The sequence below is a fragment of the Lissotriton vulgaris genome, chromosome 7 (genome assembly GCF_964263255.1).
Source record: "Lissotriton vulgaris chromosome 7, aLisVul1.2, whole genome shotgun sequence".
NCBI classification, from domain to species: domain Eukaryota; kingdom Metazoa; phylum Chordata; class Amphibia; order Caudata; family Salamandridae; genus Lissotriton; species Lissotriton vulgaris.
In genome coordinates, this window is record NC_141695.1 from 1,513,225,857 (window position 1) to 1,513,246,976 (window position 21,120).

Sequence of the window (21,120 nt, forward strand, 5' to 3'; positions counted from 1 at the left end):
ATATAATAAATACATATTTTTTAGATTGAACCTAGCGCAGCGCGCATGCGCTGCTTTAGGAGATGACCTTTTGGAATCGGTCTGCACTCTTTAGAAACTTGTGTATGCCACGGCATCCACCTTGCGGGAGTGGGCAGCGGTGCACACGGGCCATATGTTTATAATTAGCGTGGCTGTGCGGCCGCGCTTCATACATTTTCCTTGCCTGTCTTAAATGCTTACAAGATTTTCCTGCATCTTAAGTTTTAGGCTCCCACGCGCCGGTGCCATCTGTTTGTAATTTTTTCAGGAGGTCTCCCACCCGTATGCTGTCACATGGCCCACTTGTCTTGCTGTGTTGTCAAAGCCCCCCGCCCGGTTGCCATCCTCCGCCCTTCTCGTGCACCGTCAGACAGTACTGTGGTGTTTGCACATCGCTATCCAGCTTTGCAGCTTTTCTCTGATTGCAATCTCTAGAGTGCCTCAGGAAAGCAAAATAAACAAGGCGGCGTGAGGCCCTGGTGTTAGGGCTGGCACCGGTTTCGGCTACATACTGTAGGGCTGAGCTATTGACCGCTCCAAAGGCTTGTCGGTTTAACCGGTGCCCAGCCATATCCCCTGGTGCCGCACTGCGGCCGGCAGCAGTCCCTATAATCGGGGCCTCGGCGGGAGGGTGGGGGAGGCCTGCCAGTGTGCCTGTTAGCTCCAGATATTTGTAGAATGGCGGCGCTCTGAGGGGCTGTGCACGTGGTAATCCCTCTCTCTGCAGAGGGCATAGCTGCGTAGATAGCTGTATGTAAATAAACTTGATATTTTATTCTTTAATCCGATTTTGTTCTAATTTGTAAAATGCCACCATATGTTCTCACTTACTGCTACTTGACTATAGCTTCACTGCGGTGGCAATTATTTTTACTTTAGTCAGTCACGAGTGACCTTGCCTACGTTGTCTTTTTCTCCCATCTTACTAGGGCCGTTCCCGTTAGATCAGCAGCCCCCTCCCTTCCGGCTGGAGTATGTAGTCCCATCTGTGTGTGTATAACTGCCACAACGGAGATGTTTCTGTAGGCAGTGCGAGTTTCTTTCAGAGGGTCAAAGTGGTTTTCAGAATACTTTCCTTGAGTAGGAATTTGGGCACAGGCCGGCTATATGGAGGCATATAGAATCCTCTCAACTGACTTAAGCAATGTTTTTTTTTCTCCTCAATTTCCAGACAGATATTGTCTGAATTTTGAGCACCAAGCGTATTCAAGCAGTTCGGGAAAGGGTAGAGCCTTTGTAAATCCCTGAAAAGAGAGTGGTTTGTTAAAGGGAGTTAATCCTCTTACTGCCTAGAACGTTATTGCAATTCTGCACACATTGGTATAGAGCAAGTCCGCTGTTTTCTCGTCCTATTTTACCCTCTTTTTAAATTTTCAAACGCACCTTAAAAAGCACTTGCACTTTTTGTGGCCCAACATTGTATTATTGCACTAAACTATGAAGTCTGTTGTTAATTCCATAATGACATGCATATTAAGATTGGTTACTTTACAGATTTTCTTTACTTTTGTACATTACTTTTTGATCTCTGATGACACTTTGTATGCTTTGTGAGGATGTTTTTATGTGTCTTTTATATACTGTGTACCTTTTATGATATTGAAGATCGAGATAAAGTTATTACAAACAAATACTTGCTCATACAATCCTTGGCCTCTGAAAAGTGCACAGAGGAGTGGGCATCTATTCTAGTTACAATATTGTACAAATGTGTGGGTAGGGTGACTCCGGAAATGTTTGTCCACATGTTTAAGCCACACCTTAATTCTACAAGCCACACCCATTTTAGGGACCCCCCCCCCACAAATTTTCATCCCACTTAACCCCTGAATAGGCATTTTGCCGTTCCAGTGTAGACTGGTCACCCACAGAGAATGGAAACATTGTTTCAAGCCAACAAATGAAGTGGCTGGTGCTCATTGGAGCGGTACAAAAGGGGGTGGTCCATCACCACCCCCTTTTGTACCGCTTTTGGCCATAAGTGTGGCAGGGTATGCTCAGACGTGAGTCCCTTGCTCACTTTGCCACTGGATTCAAGCAAGCCGGGCTGAAGACCGCTGGAATGCCAGAAACTGGTCCTCGGAAGCTTGTTTCCGGTTCTAGGGAAGACATGGCTTGGCAGTTCGGGCTACACTGTTCCCATGAGGCACAGGGTCATACTGATTTGCATATAGCCATGTCAGAACTGGGGTGGCAGAGTGGGCTAAAGAACGGTGATGGATTAAACTCAGATCTTTTGACTGGGTGTGAGTGTTTGATTGATTCAGATGCTCCGTCCATCACCACCCTCTTTTGTACCTCTTTTGGTGCTCATTGGAGGGCAAACATATAAATGCTGTAAGGCACCTGGTTCTTGTGCTGATGTAATTCCTCATTTTAAGAGCGAAACGTGTGCATAAAAACACATCTGTAACGCCAAGGCTCCTAGAGGGGTTCACCTTCTAGTTCTGCGCTCAACCCAGAAAGAGCACTAGAGTGGCAGTTTTAGTACCCCAATCGTTCTTATGGCAACTGCAGCACAGAGTCATACTTGGTGTCATCACCTTACACTGCTGGTGCTTGCAGCCAGACAGTGTTTTGCAGGGTCCGTCAATGCACCCCTTAGGGATGTTTCATGCACGTGAACGAGCACTCCCGTGGCTAAAGATTGAGCATGAGTGCATGTTCCCTCCTGACTAGCTGGATGATCCTCACATACAACCATAGCCAATAGGTCTCGCTTTTTGGACCTTATAAGTATTTAGTTGTGCAGCACAATATACTTGGTGCAACAACATCAACTGTTGCATGGCTAAACACTTATAAGGTCCCAAAGGCGAGACCTATTGGCTATGCCAATGCTTGTTTTATAAATACTTGGTGTGGTTCTTTTCACTTAATCTATACTATAAGATTGCATTCTGGTAAAACAAGCTGCTTTACACTCCTGGACTAAGCCCGAAGGCAGCTCTTCCCAGTTATCACTTAAAGAGCTTTCTGAGGTTGTCTAAGGCCTCTTAAATCAATATAAGGGTTGTCTGGACTGGTGCAAGGAGCCCACTTACATTAGTGGACAGCATATACCAGGCCAGCCTCTCACACCGTGCACAAGTAACGCTTCTGAAAGTACGGCTTCTATTTCTTAAGTAGATTAACAACACCAATTGCTCTAACTTTCAACAATGCGAGACCTATTGCTTTGCGAATGCTTGTTTCATTTAATTTTGTAACAGGAAAGGTACAAAAGGAGACACAATGATAGGCATCCAATAACAGAACCCCAGGCAGACCTTTCAAGATGACAACTCCATCTGTGACATCAAAACACATGCATCTCACAAAGGATGGGGAGCGCATACAGGAAACTTAAAAATCAGGGTCAGAGTAACCGTTCTTACTCCCTAAAGCACATCAATTTCCTAGAGAAGAAAACAGTACTACTAGCGCGGAAAGCTTTTCAAGCTCACATTACAGGGAGGACAGCATTGATCCAAACAGACAATACAACAACGTTTTACCTGAGCAAACCAGGATGAACAAAGCCATTCACCCTAAGCAAATTAGCACAAGAGATATGGCAATGGGCTATACATGAAGGATCAACCTGCAAACAACCCATCTACTAGGGAAAGACACCACAGAAGCTGATCAACTCATCAGCAGACAGAACACAAGCCCCTACCAATGGAAAATAAACAAAAGAGCCTAGACAACATTTCCAGGCTTTGGGGAACACCAAGAAAAGATCCGTTTGCAACAGCGGAGAACAGGAAAAGCCAACTCCTCATCTACAGGTTTCAACACCACAAGTCAGAAGGGAATGCCTTGTCCCTCCATTGGTCAGGGAGATTTGCTTACTCCTTCCACCATAACCTCTACTACACAAGGTACTGGAGAAGGCCAGGCAACCAGGAACAAACCTAATACTTGTACCCAAACCTGCTCAAACTGTCCAAGGGCCAGATGGTCAAGATCACGGAAGAGCAAAACCTTCCTACAATGTAAAGGGGACAAGTGTTCCACTCAGAACCAGCAACACCAAGCCTAGCAGCTGGGTGCCTGAGCACATAGAATTTGGATACCTAAGCTTGTCCCAAAGAACAATCGAGGTACTAAGGGAGGCAAGAAAGCCAACAACAAGACCATGCTACACAGCTAAGTGTAGTAGGTATCTCCTTTGGTGCAAAGGCAACAATGTCCTAGGTTCAATTTCTACACAGAAGACAGCGATAATCTATCTCACCCACTTGCTGGACAGTGCAGTTAACTATTCAACCCTCAAGGTGCACATGGCGACAATTGTGGCATACAGCAGAGGACCATCATGTAAAAGCTTTTTCACATCACCAGTCATCAAAAGATTCCAAAAGGATAGCTTCTCCAAGGTAGGCTCCTCCTCCTATCTGGAGTTTATACACTGTACTAGCACAGCTTATGACTGAGCCTTTCAAACCTATACATAAAGTAGAACTACGGTATATCACAATTAAAAGGGCCTTCTTAATAGTGATAACAACATCACTACGAAGAATAAGCGAACTCCAAGTATTAACTGTTGAGGAACAATATATGCAAATACACTAGGGCAAAATAGTTCTTAGAACTAATCCCCAATTCCTACCCAAGGTGGTGAGCTAATTTAATCTGACTCAAAGTATTCAGTTATCAGTTTTCTTTAAAAAACCCCAAACACAGCTGGAAAGAAGCCTACATACCCTGGAAGTAAGGAGAGCATTACTGTATTATCTACAGGAGACAAAACCGTTTTGTAAGGGGAATTAATTATCTTTCAGGGAAAGTCCAGCAAAGGTTCACCTGTTACAAAAGGTACAATTGCACAATGGATTGTGGAGGCAATTCAGACATGCTACTCCTCAGCAGGAAAAACACGACCCTTATGCCCAAAAGCACATTCAACAAGGAAAAGGGGTGCAACTCTAGCCTTTATGGAAAATGTGCCAGTAGCGACTATATGCGCAGCCACAACATGGGCATCCCCACATACTTTTTCCACACATTATTGTGTGGATATACAGATGACAAAGGAAGCTGCGGTGGGACAGAAAGTACTTCAACACCTGTTTGCAAATTCTTCCTCATTTCACCACTGCCATCCCAAGGAGAGGGAAGCTACTACATATTCTAATGCACATCATGTGAATCCAGAAAATGATTCATGCTGCAAAGCAAAATGGTTACTTAAATCTAATGCACAGCATGTGAAACCATTCTGCCAGTGTACACTGGCAGAATGCACCCAGAACTGGTTTGGACTAGGTACAGATACACTCTGCCCTCAGAGTTCGAGGATTTTGGTGTATAAAAAGGGGGACCCAGACCCCAGAACTTTTAGATCACTTCTGGGAATCAAGACAAACCTTTGCTAAGGAGAAGAACCAGGAAGCTGAAGGAGGAGACTACCCCTGTGCCGTGTGTTTGGGGGTTGGCCTGCAGTGGTTGTTTAATTGCCAAAGAAAGGAGAAGAGGACTGAGTGTGCTTTTCATCAACTTGAAGAGGAATCTTCAATGGCTTGAACTTGAGCTTGCCTCCTGCCTGAAGTCTCAGGGATACAAGACTTCACCAACCAGCTCCCCCCTGAATTCACTTGCTGGGAATAGAAGTGCCTACTGTTGCAGCAGTTGCTGTCACATCGCCAAGGAAGCGTGCTGCCGCTGTCGCCATGCATCGCCGAAGTGCGTCGCTTCACCGGAGAAGATTGCCGCAGCTGGAGAGGTTGCCGTCGCATCACCGGAGAAGCGTGTCGCAGGGTCTGTCACGGCTCAGAAGATCGAGTCGCCACACAGCCATCTGGCATGCAAGCATCGGATCAAGGTTGTCGCATTGTAACCAAGACACCATTTTGTCGCATTGCACCGGAGAGAAGTATCGCATCGAGGCGCCGTCTTGATCATTGTTATGTCAGCATAACCAGCTTGGTCTATTGTGTTGAGAAGTAAGGGGCTTATTACGATGTCGGTCGGAGTTACCTCTTATTGACACAGTCTTTGACTCTGGACTGACTACCTTAGGTTGGTGGTTCGGACTGCCTGATTACGATGCGACGAACACTGTTCGGTCGCATACTCACTTTTCTCAATGGGAGCTTGTGTCACGACCGTAAACCGTCCATAATACAGGCTTCTATGGAGAAATGAGGGTGTGTAAAACCCTGCGCCCTGTGGCAGGAACCCCAAGTTCCTGCCACACACTGCAAGGTTTTACAGAGGTGGTAACCATAGGTCACAGGGTGAAGGGTCCTTCTAGGGGCCCTCACTCACTTTGCGACAGCATTTCCGTGTCGGGATGGCCAGCACGGAAAGACTGTGGGAAACTGACATTGCAAACCCAATGGCTGAAACACCGTTCATAGGGGATTACGGTGCAGTACCGACCGACTGGAAGACTCTGAGAGCCGGTCAGAACCGAGTCTGAGTGACTGGCTGATTTACATTCCAACCTCTGACATCGGAGTTGGGTGATCGGACCGCAAACCGACCGTGTCGGTCGGAATGCTTCCGACGGCGGACGGAAAGCTTCCGACTAGTGGTCGGAGGCTTTCTGACTGACATCATAATCGGCCCCTAAGTTTTCTCAAAAGGCAAATCAAGCAGTCTTTTTCAGTGAGGTAACGCGCCTTCTGCCCAATCAAAAGCTTGTAGCGAGGACGTGGGTAGGGCCTAAGCTCCTTTCTCTGCATCTTATTAAAGCTCTTTTTCTGTTGCTCACATAAGGTCATACAACAGCTGTTCCATGAAGCGAGACAGTTAGCTGCACTAAAACTAGTCAGACTGGGAGAATTTTTATTTACACTTGTGAAATTTGAGTAAATCCTGAATTTCACTTTGCGTGCAATCACAAAATGAGTTGAAATTTCGCATTTAAAAATTGTGCATAATTTTTACACGCAAGAGACTTTTTCACATAGAAATAGTTCACAAACATAATTGTTTTAGCTTAAACCAGTCTCCTTCTGGTATCTTGCAAGAAATGTTTTGCCTGAAGTGTGCACTCACATAAAACTTTCATGTGACATACTGGTAAGCGGCATTTTGCTTGAAAATCTTAATTTTGCAAAATGTTGATGATATTCCTCGGAATACAGCAGAAACATGTACACCATTTCACCCACCCTTACTATTTGTTGCACAGTGTGGACCAAATCCACACTGTCACCTTGCAGTTTAGCTTGCATCCTGTGCATGTTTCAAGGGGATCGATTGATGTTTGATCACAAGATCACCTGGTTTTTCTTAGTCATACAGTTTCTTCTACTGCAGCAAGGTACATTCTGTAGGACCACATAACAACAAGGACAGGCTTAACCCATGTTAATTATTCCCCTTTACTATGTTCATGCTTCTTTTTTTCTGATATTTCTGTGCTTTCTGGTTTTATTAGTGGTCAGTTGTCTTTGCTGCAGTCAGCATAGGGCACTTGTTAGATCCTCCTATAAACATATGCTGTATGCATGGATGGCGACTAGGGAAGCACAATGCTTCTTTCCCTAGTCCAGTAATAGTCTTTGAATTGTTCTGTTCCCATCCCTTATACCAACTGGTGCCATAAAATGGTGCTATAGCTGGGACTGTTTACAGAGGATTAGAACTAGGAATGTGTTAGTTTACCCACCACAAATGGTAAGTGTGAGGATGCGTGCCATTTGTTGTGTGGCCTGCACAAGTAGTGGATCCATATGAACCATTCCACTGGGAACCAAACACTGCAATGTAGTGCTTGACTCTCTCAGGGTAGCGTAGCATAGCCGTCCAAGGCCTACTCAAGGGAGGTGGTGAGGGCTAGTAATCCCCATTTCCTGGCATACACTAATAACGCTGAGTGAATCATTGTCCAGTTTGTGCTTTTGCTTTAGAAAAAGGAAAGTACATTTACTATGCGCATACTACTTAATACTACCCAGCAACTTACACATTTACATAAGGCTGGTTGAAATACCTTTGGCAACATTACATTTGATCCCTAAAGGGTCATGACCCCAAAATTCAAAGTACCTCCCTCCATGTACAGTACATGTATATGAAGGTGTAAGTTTACATCATGTCAATGTCCCCATCCTTCAAAATCCGAATCAAATTTCATGGTACTACTTCAGTCCATGACAGACTTCAGTAACCATAATCCCTCTGTACTTAATAATATTCAAGCATTGCAAACGTGCTCAGATTATCATTAATAAAGCAGGACATACTCTTCTGCCCTTGTTATGAATATTAAAGCCTTGCAGTCAGTTCTCACATTATCATTAAGTATTTCAGCCTTTCAGGAATATGCCCACAGTGCTCTTCTCCCCCTGTCCGCTCCTACGGGTATGGAGCTCGCATTGGTGGTTGCCACCGCTTCCCCAGACACTGGTACTAGAAGCGGGCATCTTTTTTAGGAAGCAAGGGACCCCTATATTATGACTAGCTAAACATAGGGAAATTAAGCAAAGGGGGGAAAAAAATTAGCTAGACATTGGTTCAGTACATGTTATCTCTGAGGTAAAAATTGACACCTGCCGCACTGCCTCCATCATTCTATCGTCTGTCATATATTGTGGATAAACAGTTGTATTGTTGGAAATGAAATATATATATATATATAATCTAACAAAAAGTCAAAATTAATCTTTTTATGAAACAATAAAATGAATAGCTTTTGACATATATATATATATATGAGTGTATTGCCAGCTTTTGCTACAATATGGTGGTTTGTCTGTTTGCTGTAAATCAATTTTTACCTCAGAGATAACATGTACTGAACCAATGTCTAACTAACTAGGAGCGGGCATCTCAACACTGTTGGGCGGAGCGTGGCGGTGCTTCTCCGTCCTCCTCTTTGCTTCCAGGGCCTGGAATTGGTATCCGGGTCCCTCCTCCTGCACTCAGGGAAGTGTGACAGTGCTCCCCCATGCATCTATGTACATAGGAGTCTGAAGCCTTTTGTCACCCTGCTGGGCCAAGTTAATTATCCTGCTCACTAGCAGAAGGAACAAAGGTCTCCCCACACACAAGGTGCAATTACCAGTACTTCAATCGGCACCTGAGGAGGAAGGTGTGGGCAAGAATATCTGCAGCTGTCAATTAGCTGTCACACTTTACCAGGGTAGAGACAGCCCTAGCCCACTGAACAAAGAAGGAAGCTCAGACAATTAGAGCCAAAACAGGAGGGGGCTCTCCTTTAAAGTTTTGGTTTGAAAGTCGTTGAAAGTGATGTCCGATAGCAGTGGCGCTGAAGCTCCCAGAAAAGATGTGAACAGTGACTTGTTGAAGGTGCCATCACGAATTGTCCCAGCATGCTGTGCAGGAGGGTTGGGATAGGGTAGAGGGGTGAATTAGCACCCTAGGATTAACCATGGTTGTCTGGCTTCTAGAACGTTCCACCCCCATTTAAAAACTCTTGTATAAGAAAGAAAAAGAATTCCTGAGGAACTGGATTGCAACGGAGGCACCAGCATTGAAAGCTAGAAGAGCAAACTCCCTGGATCCCTAATGGACTATAGACTGTCCACAGTTGACCCCATGACCAGTGGTTCCTTCCTGGACTAGGTAAGCTGGTTCCCTTCCACTCCTTAAGGACCAGTTGAGGGTAGATCTGGACTTCTGTGTCCCAGAAGGAGGAGAGAAGCACCAGAGACAACAACCAGGCGAAATGCAGGTGCAGGGATCCAGTAGAACCAGCTCTCTGCAAAGGTGAGGCCAGGAGCCCTGCTAAACTGCTCCCACCAGGAGTAAAATAAGACCAGGCTCTTCTAAATTGGCCCAACAGGGCCAGAGGTATTGCCTTTTAAAAGATTTGACCTTTGACCCCTGGGAGAAAATGAAATGCATGGGGCTCCACGGCCACTAAACAAGCAATACCCTGCCTCAGTGGTGTAGCTAGTCCTTTATTTTTTAATTTTATTTTACAGTTTTATAAAGCGCAAACGGGTATCGGGTTTCGGAGCGCTCTACATAGCACCAGTTACATTACATAAGGACACATTCATTTTTGTTAGGCAAAGGAAGATTACGCGATTTGCTCAGAAGCACATGATGTTGAATGTCATTGCCAAGACTCAAACCCAGTTCCCTAGATTTGAGGTCGACCGTCCTAGCCGTTAGGCCAACTCCTCTCCCCTTTAGCCTCGCCTGTGTTTGCTGCCTGTGGTGGCTGTATGAAAGAGCAGGGAGGGGGGGATTCCTGCCTTTACAGGCCCTCATGACAGAGCAGGTAGGAGCGGTAGGGGCTATGCCACTGCCCTGCCTGCACAGAGTAGGCAGGGAGAAGACAGCTGCCGACTTTCGCGCTGGCAACAAGGAGTGCTGGATGGGGGAGTTGGGAGCGAACTCCCAGTGTTTTCCCAACACATGATACACCCGGGATTAAAAACAAGAAAACAGAAGAAAAAGGATTGGCGCTCTCCTGAAGCTGCAGTAGAGCTGCTCACAGAATGCTCACTGCTCCACAAGGGAGCACCCCATTATGCCTTGTGGGGCTTTTCTCATTTGCATAAATGTTGGTGTTTGTGATGGACAGGGGCACAACCAACGAACTTAAGAAGTGTTGAGGGGGGCTGTAGGAGTTGCAGCAGCTCCCAAACAAGTAATTTTGATAAGTTACCCTTTGTTTGCGGGGTCCAGGAAATTATGAATCTCCCACCCCCCTCCCAAGATATTCATCCGTTTTTGAAGCATTCCTAAGGCTAGATCTTTGGCTCTTCACCTGGTAGTGCAGCACTCTCTAGGGGTTGGTCCTGTGGCTGCATTTCATGTTGCCTGAAGGTGTATAAAAGACTGAGACATGTTATGTTTGTTTCAAATGCATTAATGATAGTATGATGCTGACAGTGTATTTTGATCAATGCTGAAATGCTTTATTAACATTAATGATTGCATTCACACATGGTTATTGATTAGAATAAAATTATGGTGGTTTTAACATGTTGCTTTTGGTCGTTTTATTGTGAAGATCCATAGACCAAGCCAATAGGCGGGCCTTGTATGTTGTTGTGATGACCTCCTGACAAAGCCAGTAGGCCTGGTTGCTTTATTTAAAGTTATACACCCCTTTAATTGTGATATTTTGTTTTGGGGTTAAATACTGTGATTGTGGGGAGTCCTGGTGATTACTGGCCCACACCTGGTGTTACAATGGGGTGCTTTGTTCCCATTAAGGGGAAATGTTTTACTGATTACTTGCACAGGCTTCACATCCTGCAGTACTAATTTCTAACAGTGTATATTTCCTGTTTGGCACAAAATCAAACAAAAGTAAAAAAAAAAATGACATAAAGAAATAGAAATTGTGCTTCTACACGAGCAACTGCAGGGGATTCTGGTATTATAGGGACCATACCGGTAGTGAAGTAGTGTAAGAATAGACTGTGTATGGGCGTGGATGGATTATGGATGTGGTACTGGTTCCTGGGGTGGGACTGGAGCAGGCATTGGACTTTACATGGTGTAATGTTAGTTGGGCTTTAGGAACAGTACACGCTGAACGGGACGAGATGGTAAAGGTCTTGTGTTACGGGAAGATGTGGGGCAGGTGTACGGGTAGACTGGATGGGATAGGCGTGCGCCTCGGTGTTCACTGTTGATATGGCTAGCTGTCCGGTTTGTTGGGTTTGCCTTAGATGGGAATGAAGCTAGGATGGACTAGCAAGAGTAAACATTAGATGTGTTGCAATGGTGTGTGAAGGCTCACTAGTCATAGTTAAGTGCTGTGGAGTGGTCCTTGTAAAAACCTTGGATCCCAACATTTCTCAGTCAGAGGTTCCCTAATTTCTCACTATTTTATAAATGTACACTGCCTGCCATGCCTTTAGTCTCTTCGTTTTCTGATTCCATCTAGTGTCCAATGGGAATGGCATTAACCATTCCCCTCCCACACTGAATGGAGCTCCCTCGCCACCGCAGCGCGTCAGCAATGGACAGGCCTCATCCTGCATGGTGACAAATCAACAGCTCCCCGCCACCTGTGGGGCCCGGCAGCTCAGCAAGCTGAAGCGCTTCCTCACCACCCTGCAACAGTTCGGAAATAACATCTCTCCTGAGATTGGGGAGAAGGTGCGCACCCTAGTTCTAGCGCTGGTGGTAAGTAAGGCAGTTCTTATGTACGCAAATCTTTTTCTCATTTACCAGAACTTTAGAGCATGCTTTAGCAATCATTTTAAAATGTGCACATTACCAGTAGGTGAAATCCTTAACAGAAAAAATGTTATATTTATTGGTTCTTTGGTACCCTGCATCTCACCTCCCTTTTTTCAGTTGTTTGCCTGTACTACGTAGGGGTCTACATGCAGTTCCTGGGTTTGGCTTACGTGTGCCTTTGGGAGTTATGGGCGCAGCACAGACCATTTGTATTGTGTGAAAAAGACTGCTTTAGTGAAACAGGTGCACATCACGGACGTTACCTGGGCAATCCGCCTACAAAATAACTACCTCACTATCAATAAAATCAAATTAACTATCCAATATCCTACCCCCATCCCTACTGTCCCACCCACATACCCCACCCGCAACTAACTCATTCCTATTTAGTGCATTGAAACACTAAGCAACTTTAACTTTACCCTATAGCCTATGACTGCATGCATTAACTTCTAAGCAACCCAGTTTTCTATACTTAACCTTGAACTTCCTGCCTACCCTCCCGTTCACCGATGGCAATGGCAATCAAACTTCTGTAAATCTAAAGAGAATATTCCATGACCACAATTATTTATACATAAGAATTGATCACAGAAACCCAATGTGAGTGCCAAGGCTAGTCTATAAACTCACTAAGAAAATACTGAAAAAAATGTACAATTTTTATTTTCCTTTCATTTTGTAAATTACTTTTTCATAATTTATACAAATCCATAAATATTGATAGTAGATATTATATTTCAACATAATTAAATCACAAATCAGTATAAAGAAGCACAATACATATAATCAAATCATAAAGACCCGGGGAGAGACAACCGAAAGCATCACAACAACTCGGACTCGACTCACACATATCTATACTTCCATTCATAATATACCTGGGGAGCACAATTACAGAATGACACAGTAACTGAGACAACCAAAGACAAAAACTGCACAATGGCAGGATGTTATAAAGGCCGTGGTCGACGCGTTTCGGTGGCTGTACGCTGATAGAATGCCACCTTCATCAGGACCTGCCAGATATAGTGACCCAAATCAAGAGGGACACCAAACCACTCCACCCGGGAAAGATAAGATCATACACTCTAGTCATGAGTATAAGTACCTTCCTAATAGGTACCGATATACATCCTTGAAGGAAAACTACCAGGTTTACAAAGCCGTCCTATGCTCAATCTGAGCACCTATATCCACATCTGCGGTGGTTGAACCACGTAGATCATTAGTAGCGGAACAATAATCCAGAACCTTCAAAGTGCTATGATCAGTCCATAAGTCCTTCTCCTTCTTAATTTTTCCGACATATACTACATTTCAATATGTAGGAAGCAGCAAACACTGCTGTCATCAAGCTTGCCTTTCAACCGTAACTTTCAGTCTTTAAAGAATGCCGCATCCAATGTTCGCGCAAGTACCCAAAAGAAGAAACTTTGTGTAAACACATGCAAAACTTTCAAGGCCACCGCCAAGCACCTGTCTCAAGCGACGACTATACATTAATGACCCTCCCTTGCGCACCTGTCCCAATAAGACCGAATACCCAACCAAATCCCCCGAAAGCCAAAGATTTGGGCACTGGTAGGCAGGCTAAAAAGATAACCACAGAGAGTCTATCTGTCACCATTTCACCCGTACCTGAAATGGTGGCAGGGAGCCCAAAAATAGTCCACATATAGCATTTGGGCTACGAATGGGCTCAAAAAATAGGCCAAATACAACCCAACCGTTCCGACACGTGCCAAACAATGTCCCCGGCCTCGCATACTGACTATTAACGACCTGAACCACGTTCATGTTTGCCACCCCGAAACGCACCTTTTAGGGCGCCAACTCTGCTCTGCACATTCTGACAACCACCATATCTACCCCTTGCCTTCCACTACCCTTGCCAATGCAAGCCAAATCCAACACCTTCTTCCGCCTCAGAGAACATCTAAATGACCCAAGTTAGATCCCCCTGCTTGACAAATGGAAGCCCCTTGAGGGCATTCGAGGAAAAACCTTCCTAACCTAGAATCTTCTTTAACCCCTGCAGATATGCGCACATGATGAGGTAGCAACAATAAATCCAAAAGCACCCACCTAGCCTCTTACAATTGTTCTCCCTTCCCTGACCCCCTGCAAGTTTTTATGTCCTTCAGCAAACCTTAAATCTCATCCAACCTCTCCTTCTCCCTCCCCATCCTGCTAGCTAGCAATTCCTACCTCTTCTCCCTTTTGTCCTGTGGCAGGCTCTCTGCCATTGTTTGCTGATCTGTTATTATAATCTCTGTGTGGACCATATTATGCCAGATTTTCGCTGGACCTAAAGAAACCCCCACTGTCACCTATGAACTCTAGAACAATTACCAGCATCTGCTGGCAGTCCGCTGAGCTGGGTTCCCCCACAAAAAGAAATCCTCCAAGTAGTGTGTTCCCAGCTTATGGCCGGAACTCCCTACAAAATCCTCTGCATGAATGAAGTGAAACACTAAACACCACACCGTAGCATCCGGTCAGTAGTGTCTCATCCATGTACAATTGTATTGTTCAAATTGTATGTCTAATAGCAGAAAACCTTCTGGATGTACTGGAAGCAGTGGAAAGGCTGACTTCCCATCACGCTTTGCCTTTTGTGCTCCTGGGCCCGCTGTCACCACTGGTGACTTGGCCACCTCTCACTTTGCCATTTAGGTCCTGGATGCACCGTCAACACCCGTGACATGGCCACACCTCATTTTGCTAATTGTGCTCATGATCCCGCTGTCACCACAGGTATCTGAAAGAGACTGTTAGTTATAGATTCCTTACCTTAAAATTACCCCCAGGAGTCAGATGGGATCCGGAGAAATGTTTTCGTAGCAGTACCCTTGTACTTCGGTAGGTGTCATTGGTCGACTCGCATCCGACGTCTGCATTCTGGTCGCCGGGACGATGTTGCGGTGTCTACTTAGTTGCCGCCCCTGCGCGCTGACGTCAGTTCTTTCTTTACCGTGCCAGCCAGCGCAGATCCGGACAGAGCGTGCTCTTATTGACTTTTTGAGAAATTATTTTTCGACTTTTGTCGACCCCTTTTTTGAGTCCAACTACGCCTGGTGCACGAGGGATGTCCAGCTAACAGTCCGGTTTCAAGCCCTGTGACTCCTGTCACAAGTTGATGTTTGTACCCAATCCACACCTTGTATGCCTTTGGTGCCTGGAGTGCCACCACGACCTAAAGTCGTGCTCCGACTGTCTGCCCTGAACCCAAAGTCTTTGCGGAAGCGGTCCCGAAAGCTTTTGGGGCTGCTTGAAGATCCCGGTCGAGGGGATGGTCGCGGTACTGATTGTGGAACCATCACCATTTGTCGCCGAAGTCTCTGCACTCCTCTGGTAAGTTGGAGCACAAGAAGAAGGTGAAGATGCATCGTCGCTCTTTGCCTTCTCCCCGTCCGTCGGCTGACGCGACGTGGGAGTCGAAGCGTCGCCTCTCCCCCGCTGGGACGGCTACACGCTTCCCTCCCTTTCCGGGAGCTGGTGCGTCCCCATCCCAGCTTCGTGTCTTTTACGAAGCTCTCCACTCCATCTTTGGGCAGCCTGACTTTGCTGGCGCACATGTGGGCCCTGCAGACTCTGCTGAAGGCTCTAGACCTTTGATGCCGGCGACTCCGTTGCTGCAGGGCCCCATAGATCCAGGCCGGGATCCGGATGGGTGCCGGTCGACCACCCGGTACCTTCCCCGGCACTGATCCCAGTGCCAATGCCTTCAATGCCAGCTGTGCCCCCAGTCGGCATCGACCCCAACCTCACCCAGACTTGGGCACGATGCCGGAGGATATTTTTGTACCGCTGTTCATCCCTGGCCTTTCCTTCCGCCTGAGTCTCAGCCAGATGAGGGTGAGGAAGCCTGGGAGAGCACTGACCAACTGGAGGAGCCGGATTGGCGAGAGGAGTTGGGTGATGCCAGTGGTCTGGATGCCTCCCCAGACCTTAGTATGCTTCTCCCCCTACCGTGGCCATGGAGGAGGGAGCCTCCTATGGTGTGGTGTTGCGTAGGGCGGCTGAGGCCTTAGGCCTTGAGCTTCCTACGGTGGCAGTCAGGACTAACCTCCTGACTGAGGTGCTTCAGCCCGCAGTGGCCTCTTCGGAGCCTCTGTTGCCTTTTAATGAAGCCCTCACTGACCTCTTTCTGAGCACTTGGTCCAAGCCCAGTACAGGAGTACCTGTGGATGGAATGATTGCCCGACACTACTGCAAGGCCCCTGGTGACTCACTTTTCCTCTCCCAACACCCTACCTCCGAGAGCTTCAACATCTTGGGAAGAAGATGTTTTCTTTCGCCAGCTTAGGAATGCGGTCTGTGAACACCGCATTTCTCTAGGACCATTTCCCACACTCTGTGTGGGACATGGTTGCGCAAGTGCTGCCACATTGCAAGGAGGAGGCCCAGGCTGTTCTCAACCGCGCTGTCTCCGAGGGTAGAGACGCAGCAAAGTTCGCCATCCGGTGTGGGCTGGATACCGCTGACTTGCTGGGTAGGATGATTTCAACGTAAGTAGCCCTGAGGTGCTACGCCTGGCTGAGGTCCACTGGCTTCTCTGGGGATGTCCAATCAACACATTTGGACATGCCCTTTGATGGCCGTCGCCTGTTTTGGCAACAAGGCAGACAACGCGCTTAAGCTTTTCAAGGACTCTAGGGCTACGGTCTGATCCTTGGGCCTCGCTGCCACCTCTTGCCTCTTGCAGTCTGCCTTTCGCCCCTTTCATGGCTACAGAAGGGGTGCTCCCATCATATTGCATCCAGAGCCACAGGCCTGCGCAAGCTACCCAGCCTCTGCGCGGTTCGGCACGTGGGACCCAGCGTCGTGAGTTTGGGGGCCAACGGGCGGGCCAGTCCACCAATGCCACCCCTGCAGCAGCCTCTAAACCTTCCTAGTCCGACCTTCCAGGGCCACCAGTTGCCAGTGGGCGGTAAGATTCGCCATCACCTCCCCCACTGGCTCAATATCACGTTGAACAGTTGGGTTTTCCAAATTGTCCAAAGGGGCTACTCCCTCCCCTTCAAGACTACCCCTACCCCCATGCCACCAATTCTCCATTGCATGTTGGAGGACAGGAAGTTGCGGCTCTCTTGGCCAAGGGAGCTATCGAACGAATACCTGTGCCAGAAGTAGGTTGTGGTTGCTACTCCAGTCTACTTCCTGGTACCCAAGAAGGACAAAGGCCTGCGTTCTATCTCAGACCTCAGGGACGTCAACCGCTTCCTCTGAAAGGAAAAGTTAAAAATGTTAACTTTAGCTCAGGTCTTGTCTGCCCTCGACTCTGGACACTGGATGGTAGCGTTGGACTTGCGGAATGCTTATTTCACATGCCTGTCTTGCCTTCCCTCCAACGTTACCTATGGTACACGGTAGGCCACGAGCATTTTCAGATTACCGTGCTCCCCTTTAGACTTACCAGCGCCACACGGGTGTTCACAAAAGTGATGGTCGCAGATCAGGGGTTCTAGTCTTCCCCTATCTCGACAACCGGCTGTTGAAGGCGAGCTTGCCCAAAACTGTTTTCCACCTCCAGACTGCGGCGGATCTCCTGCATTCGCAGGGGTTCACTATCAACGTGCTGATTCCCTCTCAGAAGCTCCTTTTCATCGGAGCTGTTCTTGATACAGTGCAGTTTCGGATTTATCCTCTCGAGCAGCGAGCCCGGGATATTCGGGCTATGATACTGATGTTTCAGCCTCTATCCCGGATATTGGTGAGACTGACCCTGTGGCTGCTGGGGCTCATGACCTCCTGCATACTGCTGATGGATCATGCCAGGTGGGGTATGTGGGCTCTGCTGTGGGACCTGAAGTTCCAGTGGGTGCAGCATCAGGTAATCTTTCCAATGTCATCCAGATCTCCCAGGGGGCAAGTCAGTTGCAGTGGTGGCTAATGAACTAGGATTAGGTCAGCGGCAGATCCCTCTCCTCACTGGAGTTCACAGTAGTGACAGATGCATCACTCTTGGGATGGGGCGGCCAAATGGGAGAGGCGAAGATCCGAGGTCTTTGGTCTCCAGCGGAGTCTGGCCTCCACATCACCCTTCTAGAGCTCCAGGCGATTTGTCTTGCACTGAAGGCATTCCTTCCTTCTGTCAAAGTAAGAGTAGTGCAGGTGTTCACGGACAAGACAACCACCATGTGGTACTGCAACAAACAGGGTGGGGTGGTGTTGTGGACCCTATGTCAAGAGGCTCTTTGCCTTTGGGCATGTCTGGAACATCAGGGCATAACTCTGGTGATTCAACAACTGGCAGGTTCCCTGAATGCCAGGGCGGACAAACTCAGCTGCTGGTGCATGATGGATCACGAATGGCGTCTTCACTCAGAGGTGGTCCAAGGTCTCTTTCAGCAGTAGGGAGAGCCTTGGTTAGATCTATTCGCCACTGAAGAGAAGGCGTAATGTCAGCAGTTCTGCAAGTTGGAGTTTCCTAGACGGCACTCGCTAGGCGACGGTTTTCGTCGTGAGTGGAGTTACGGCCTCCTGTACACCTTTCGGCATGTACCACTTCTACCCAGAGGGCTGAAGGAGATCAAGCGCAACCAGGCCAAGTCTTTTTTGTGGCTCCGGACTGGGCACGAAGAGTTTGATAACCTAGCTCTTGAGCATGGCCATTGATCCCCCGATCAGACTGCCTCTTCAGGAGGATCTTCTGTTGCAGCAGCAGGGGACGGTCCTCCACCCGAACCTATCCAGCCTCCACCTCCTTGCGTGGAGATTGAGTGACAACAGTTGACAGCAGTCAACCTTTCTCCCGAAGTCTGTAATGGCATCTTGGTAGCCAGGCGTCCCTCCACTAAAACGGTATATGGTTGTAGATTAAATAAATGTGTGACATTGTGCACAGCAAAGGCTGTGGTTCCCCTTTCTGCCCCTCTTTCGTAGGTTTTCCTCTTAGTTCTTTCTTTGGCCCCGCCGGGCTCTGCTCTGGGCACTCTTAAAGTCTATCTTTCGACCATTTGGGCCTTCCTTCGCCTTCCTGATCAACCTTCTCTTTTCAAGGCCCCAATAGTTAACAGATTTCTGAAGAGCATTACTCCTCTCTTTTCTCCTTCTCCTTTTGTAATGCCCCAGTGGGACTTGAACCTTGTTCTCACTTATCTTATGGGTGCTCCCTTCGCGCTACTACATAATTGTCCTTTTCGTCTCCTTTCTTTGAGGATTGCTTTCTTGCTTGCCATCACCTCTGATCGCAGGGTGAGTGAGCTCCAGGCCTTATCTTCCAGGCCTCCCTTTCTCGCTGCCCATTCGGACAAAGTAGTCCTCCGTACTAAGCCCTCTTTTCTTGCCCAAAGTGGTTACCTCTTTCCACATAGGTCAGACAATCACAGTGCCTACCTTCTTCCCACCTCTGCACCCTTCGAAAGAGGAGGAGAGACTCCACTGTCTGGACCCCTAACGTGCGCTGTGTTTCGATCTTGACCACACTAAAGACTTTCGGGTGGGCGATCAACTCTTAGTGGGTTATGAGGGTGGCAAGAGAGGTCAGGTAGTGCACAAATGTACCATCTCTTGATGATTTGTCTTATGCATTAAAATCTACTGTTCTTTAGCAAATAAAGGATCCTCCAGTGGGACTGCTCGCTCACTCTGCCAGGGCGATGGAAGACACTACTGCTTTTGGACGTGGAGCTCCCTTACTTGACATCTGCCAGGCAGCCACGTGGGCATCCTTGCACACTTTTACAAAGCATTACTGCCTGGATAGCCGGAGAGATGGCTTCTTCGGCTGTTCTGTTCTCCGGGACTTCCTGGTATAACTAATAGTCTCTTTCAATGAACAAGTTACTTACCTTCGGTAACGATGTATTCGTTAGAGACATATATTAGTTATCGATTCCTTACCCATCCTCCCCGTTCTGCGAACTGACTTTTATGGATAGGGACTCCCTTTTAGGGTCCTAGTTTTGTGTACCAGTGGTCAGTGTCTTGCATGACTCTGCGCTTCTGGCGTGGAAAGTCGTGCCAAAACTGAGATCAGCGCGCAGGGGCGGCGTCTAAGTAGACACCGCAACTTCTTCCTGGTGACCACGGCGCTGACGACTGACACAGAGTCGACCGACGCCACCTACCGAAGAGCAAGGGTACTGTTAAGAAAAAAATTCTCCAGATCCAGACTGACGCCTGGGGGTAATTCTAAGGTGAGGAATCTATAACAAATATATGTCTCTTACAGATGCATTGTTACCGAAGGTAAGTAACTTGTTCGACATGTCCACACCCCTATTATTTATCGCACACTTTGCCATTTGTGCTCCTGGGCCCACTGTCACCACTAGTGACATGGCCACCTCACACATTGCCATTTTTTGTCCTGGGCCCTCCGTCAATGCCTGTTACATAGCCACACCTCATTTTGCCATTTGTGCTCTTGAGTCTGCCGTCACCACAAGTGACTTGGCCACCTCTCACTTTGCCATTTTGCTCCGAGGGCCGCCTTCACCACCAGTGACATGGCCTCACTCCGCTGTTAACCATTTGTGCTCCTGGGGCAACTGTCCCCACCATTTGCCATGGTCATATACGCTGGGGAATATGACACAGATGCCATGTCCTCAAAAAATGAAGGTATTTGCTGGCCCCTCTTCTGGCCGAGAAAATTGCTGTATCATCCGAAACTGACCTTTGTCCTTTCAGGGCATCATTCCCAATGGTGACACAATCAAAGCCCCCAAAAGCCAGTCCTCATAGGGACAGTCATCCTGCCATCCTCAACCTCCATGTTCACCTCGTCCTGCACTGCCTGTCTGTGTTCTCTCTCTGCCTGCAAATTGTCAACCCCTTTCTGTAGTAGGGGATCTCTGTGTATAGTCATAATCTAGTGAATAGTCCCGCCCATGTGCGCGGACCCCGAAGCAATAAAAAATAATCTCTTAAGTCGTCAAAAAATGCAGACCTGCACAGACACTTAAGAGAGAATTTAAAGACATATAATGCAGCCTATATCCACAGGCTACACTGTCTAGTACTTCTACTAGA

The 21,120-nt window shown here is 47.3% G+C and overlaps 1 protein-coding gene across 5 annotated transcripts in view; it reads left to right on the forward strand.

The window, feature by feature from the left end:
- Positions 1–21,120, forward strand: part of CBFA2T2 (CBFA2/RUNX1 partner transcriptional co-repressor 2) — a 383,740-nt gene that overhangs the window by 64,973 nt on the left and 297,647 nt on the right. For all 5 annotated transcript variants that reach the window (XM_086932380.1, XM_086932381.1, XM_086932382.1 and 2 more), the window contains exon 3: positions 11,837–12,078. In XM_086932380.1, the coding sequence (XP_086788506.1) occupies positions 11,837–12,078 (242 nt within the window). The remainder of the gene's footprint in view (positions 1–11,836; positions 12,079–21,120) is intronic.